General features: G+C 53.0%; 1 protein-coding gene across 1 annotated transcript; it reads left to right on the top strand.

Moving 5' to 3' along the window:
* The first annotated feature begins 249 nt into the window (after positions 1-249).
* Positions 250-2,052, top strand: LRRC15 (leucine rich repeat containing 15). Its single transcript, XM_027769462.1, has one exon. It carries the CDS (start codon positions 255-257, stop codon positions 2,025-2,027), a length of 1,773 nt encoding a protein of 590 aa, XP_027625263.1. The 5' UTR covers positions 250-254; the 3' UTR covers positions 2,028-2,052.
* Positions 2,053-5,172: the final 3,120 nt, after the last annotated feature.

Below are 5,172 nucleotides of genomic sequence, written 5' to 3'. Positions count from 1 at the left end.
AGTACGGGAAAGACTGGGACAAGGACGAAGGGCACTTTAGGTGGGGGGACTTGCTTGAGCAAAGAAGGCACAGGAGTAGGGACGTATAGAAGATGGTGATGAGGCTTGCCAGAGCAGAGGAGCATGAGTTGGGTACTTGACGATGGCTCTCAAAGCCACGCTGGTGTGGGCACTGAAGGTCGATGGTAGCTGAAAGTTAGCCATGTCTCGGTGAGGCGGTCCTGACTAACGTGTTCTCTCTCTCTGCAGAGGCCATGCCATTGAAACACTATCTCCTTTTGCTGGTGGGCTGCCAAGCCTGGGGTGTAGGGTTGGCCTACTATGGCTGCCCTAGCGAGTGTACCTGCTCCAGGGCCTCCCAGGTGGAGTGCACTGGGGCTCGCATTGTGGCAGTGCCCACCCCTCTGCCCTGGAATGCCATGAGCCTGCAGATCCTCAACACACACATCAAGGAACTCAATGATTCCCCATTCCTCAACATCTCGGCCCTCATTGCCCTGAGAATCGAGAAAAATGAGCTGTCGCACATCGTACCTGGTGCCTTCCGTCACTTGGGCTCTCTGCGCTACCTTAGTCTCGCCAACAATAAGCTTCAAGTTCTGCCTGTTGGCCTCTTCCAGGGCCTGGACAACCTTGAGTCACTCCTGCTGTCCAGTAACCAGCTGATGCAGATCCAGCCTGCCCATTTCTCCCAGTGCAGCAACCTTAAAGAATTGCAATTGCATGGCAACCATCTTGAATACATTCCCGATGGTGTCTTTGACCACTTGGTGGGCCTCACTAAGCTTAATCTGGGCAAGAATAGCCTCACCTACCTCTCACCCAGGGCCTTCCAGCACCTGGGCAACCTCCAGGTCCTCCGGCTATATGAGAACAGGCTCTCAGATATCCCCATGGGCACTTTTGATGGACTTGGTAACCTCCAGGAACTGGCCCTCCAGCAGAACCAGATTAGTACGCTCTCCCCCGGCCTCTTCCACAACAACCGTAACCTGCAGAAACTCTATCTGTCCAACAATCAGATCTCCCAGCTGCCGCCCGGCATCTTCATGCAGCTGCCCCAGCTCGACCGTCTCACACTCTTTGGAAATTCCCTGAAGGAGCTCTCTCCAGGGATCTTCGGGCCCATGCACAACCTGCGAGAGCTTTGGCTCTACGACAACCATATCACTTCTCTATCTGACAACACCTTCATCAACCTCCCTCAGCTGCAGGTCCTGATCCTTAGCCGCAATCAGCTCAGATTTATTTCCCCGGGGGCCTTCAATGGTCTGACAGACCTCCGGGAACTGTCCCTCCACACCAACGCACTGCAGGACCTGGATGGGAATGTGTTCCGCATGCTGGCCAACCTGCAGAACATCTCCTTGCAGAACAACCGCCTCAGACAGCTCCCAGGGAATCTCTTCGCCAATGTCAATGGCCTCATGACCATCCAGCTGCAGAACAACCAGCTGGAGAACCTGCCTATCGGCATCTTCGACCACCTGGGGAACCTGTGTGAGCTGCGGCTCTATGATAACCCCTGGAGGTGTGACTCAGGCATCCTCCCGCTCCGCAACTGGCTGCTGCTCAACAAGCTCCGACTAGGGACAGACACCCTCCCCGTGTGTTTCAGTCCAGCCAATGTCCGAGGCCAGTCCCTCATCATCATCAACGTTGATGGCGCTGTCCCCAGTGTCCAGGTTCCAGCGGTTCCCGAGGTGCCCAGCTACCCAGAAACGCCACAGTACCCAGACACATCAAAGTACCCAGACACACCCACCTACCCTGACACCACGTCTGTCTCTTCTACTACTGAGCTCACAAGCTCTGTGGAAGACTACACCGATCTGACCACCATTGGGGCCTCTGATGACCGTGAAGTGTCCGGCATGACCCAGACCCAGAGTGGGCTGGCCATTGCCGCCATTGTGATTGGCATCGTTGCCTTGGCTTGCTCCCTCGCTGCCTGCATCTGCTGCTGCTGCTGCAAGAAGAGGAACCAGACGGTCATGATGCAGATGAAGGCGCCCAATGAGTGCTAACGAGGCAGGCTGAGGCTGGCTGGGAGCGGAGAGGCCCTGGGGCCTGGGGATTCCACCGTCCTGTCCCCTCCCCTGGGTGCACAGAGCCATCCCTGATGACTCCTTCTGGGCCCTGGAGAAAGGTGTCCTCACCTCTTTCTGACCTACCTGATTCTCTGTAGAGAAATAGGTCTTACAGGACCCTCTCATCACCAGGGAGATCCAACTGACCATGGCAACAAGATGGGCGATTTCCAGTTCACATCCATGGGCTTCCTTCGAGAGGGCCCCTCCCTCAACCCTTACCACTTGGCCGAGAACCACCTCCTCTGTGCCCACGCCCCCGGCTGGCCTCTGGAGACTCAGTTATGACAAAGCCTGCTCACTTTGTGGGAATAGTTCTCCATTGGGACAGTCCCTCGCCTTAAAGTATTACGGAAGTTGATTTTCCTTCTTTTGCTTCTCTTGTTTGTGCCATGGCTTGACCCTGGCCCCTCAGATGAAAGTTCTTCCCTTGATTTTCTGCTCCTGAAGGCAGGGTGATTTCTCTCCTCAACGACGGCAGCTCGCTGGTTTCTTAGGAGCTGCTGAGCATCTGGCTTTGAGGAAGCTGTGAAAGGGAAGGAAAAGCCACGCCGCTCAGCGGAGGTCGTGGTCATCAGCGTCTCCCGTGATTTGATCTGGAGAAGGAGGACGGGCACCAGTGCAACAAGTTCAGCCTTTTAGAATGATATTTTCAAATGGCAAACTTAGCTGCAAAATTTTAGCCCTTTAAGGAAGGAAATCATGTAGAATTCCTGACTTCTGAAAACACGGCAATCAGCTCATTGGTACTGGATGGAGAAAGACACCCGGTGCCTCGGGTCCTGGTGTTCACCCCTAGGGTTTTCTTTCTCAACTTGCTATTGAAGTATAACATCCATACGGAGAAGTGGGAGTGCGCTAGGGTGTGGCTTGAATTCTCACAAAGGGAGCACAGCTGTGTCGTCAGAATCCAGATCAAGAAGCAGCCTCGCAGCCTCCCCCACCCTGAGCTCTTACTGGAGAAGACTGAGGCTTCCAGACAGGGCCAGGACTGCCTGGGACCTGGCTTCCTGTGAGGGTGGGTCCTCCTTGCCCACCTGCAACAGGCCTTTGCTCTCAAAGCCCAGTTCCAGGGGTGGAGAAGTACATATGAACAGGACAGGACAATTGTGTTAAATCCTGAGGCCCTGGAGCTGGCCAGAAGCGTCCTGACTGCAGAGGCTCATGAACCACGCCCCTTCCTCACCAGTAAGCTGTCTGCCGCTCAGTGGAGGCCTCTCTGCCTGGGCCTTATATGGGCACAATATGTCTATATCTGTTTTTAATTTTCATTCTCCATTTGGGGGAAGTGAAATAGCTCAGAGATGAGATCCTTTAATTGAACAACCAAATGTAAGGGAATCCAGCAATCCCTCTAATGTCATGGTAAACTCTCCGTCAACACTACAGCACTTACACTTCAGGGTTTTCACACAGCAGGCCATCTCAGGGTACACTGCCGGGTCCCACTGGGCATGGTGCTGTCTGGAGCTCCTCCGGCCTGTAGCCTGCTTATAAAAGCTGAGGTGTTGGGTCAGGATTTTTCTCCTTGCTGAGTTACAGTCATGTACTGCCTGTCTTTACTGCCCTTGGTGCTATGCACACACGCACACAATCAGAGAGTTTGTACTCACAGCAACAGGTATCTTCCTCTGGACAACTGGTCTACCAGTCTAGAAATAAAAACAGTGAGATGGAGAATTGGGGGTCTCTTTGTCTGCCCAGGAAAGAACTTGAGCTGACTCTGTGGGGATTTGGAAATCCACTGCCAGCCCTGACTGGCTTTTATTAATTCCTTCTGCCACACATGACAAGAACACCCCCACCCTTAGCAGCATGCCAACAGGATGGCCAAGTTGGCCTCCTTCAGTCCAGAGAGGGATGTTTGTAAAAACTAGTACTTTCAGCTTCTCACTCTCTGCCCCGGGGGATGTGGGAGAAATGGAGCTTCTCAGACATCAATGTCAGTTCCCCAAGGCAAAATGAGTCTCCAAAGTGCATTCAGAATACCAGCAGCTACTGGTACACATGCACCAAGGCTTGCCAGGCCCCAAAGCAAGTGTGCCCCTAGCTTGGGGCACAAGCATCATTCCACTGAGGGTGGTCTGCTCTGTTGGTCCTGGGGCCAATAGGGGTGCTTGGCCCATCCCCCTTCTGATAGGACACATGGTTTGGCACTGTGGTCCTCATATCCAGGTGCTCCCTGTGAGTGGAGTGTTTCATTATGCACAGGCCCAACTGGCCAAGGTTGAAGAGAGGCAGAATCCTCTTCAGCCAGGGTACTTTGCCAGCCTTAACCCAGAACCCTGGGTATTTCTGGCATAGCCATGACATGGGAGTACCTTCCTCCACGGCCCAAAGCTGGTCTGAGAGCAGCTGTCTCCAGATGACCCCACCCAGGACCATCGCAGTGAGAGGTGTGGACCCTTTACATGGATTTTCTTAGTTGGCCTGTTCCTTTCTTCCATCAAGTGGTTAGGTGAAGGCATGGGGTCATTCTCCATGGCAGGTCTTTCAGCCTCTCTGAACCATGTGGTCTGGCCAAGGAGCTGCCAGGAGAGCTGGGTGGAGGCCCCTTTCCAACAGGGCGGTACATTTGCTCAGTTTTCAGAGCTGGACTGAACGAAAAATTGTACCTTTACAAATATGAGTAGACTTCCCTCTCCGTTCCCTGGCTGCTAGGCCACTGTACCAGTCGCCAGCAGTATGGCCTGGAGTGGGAGGATGAGTCAGTGTTGGAGAAAAGATAATAAAAGCCAGTCAGAAGCACTGCTTTTAAAAAGTGCTGATTGCCCATAGGTACCCTTCGGACCACTGGGCATGCATTCCCGTTTTAACTCTCATGAGACTGCGATGTGAGTACTGCCATTATCCCCTTGTGATAGGGTACGAGACTTCTGGTTCTTTTATGACATTATTCACACGGGATATGAATATGCTATGGGATTATAACTCTCTTTAAACTTCATATGAGTCCTTGTGGCCTGTCATCGTTAAACCCAAGAAAGCAGGAATCGTTCTCCTGTTGCTCCCCATGGCCTTCGTCAATGGAATCACATCTGTCACTGCATGGGTCCAAAGCTTTGTAACTATAGGAAAGAGT

This window comes from Tupaia chinensis, unplaced genomic scaffold, assembly GCF_000334495.1.
Source record: "Tupaia chinensis unplaced genomic scaffold, TupChi_1.0 Scaffold149658_1, whole genome shotgun sequence".
NCBI classification, from domain to species: domain Eukaryota; kingdom Metazoa; phylum Chordata; class Mammalia; order Scandentia; family Tupaiidae; genus Tupaia; species Tupaia belangeri.
This window is presented reverse-complemented; position numbering and strand designations above follow the sequence as displayed.

Bases quoted from the DNA above. Each gene is read 5' to 3' on its own strand.
- LRRC15 (XM_027769462.1), top strand. From the start codon at position 255: ATGCCATTGAAACACTATCTCCTTTTGCTGGTGGGCTGCCAAGCCTGG.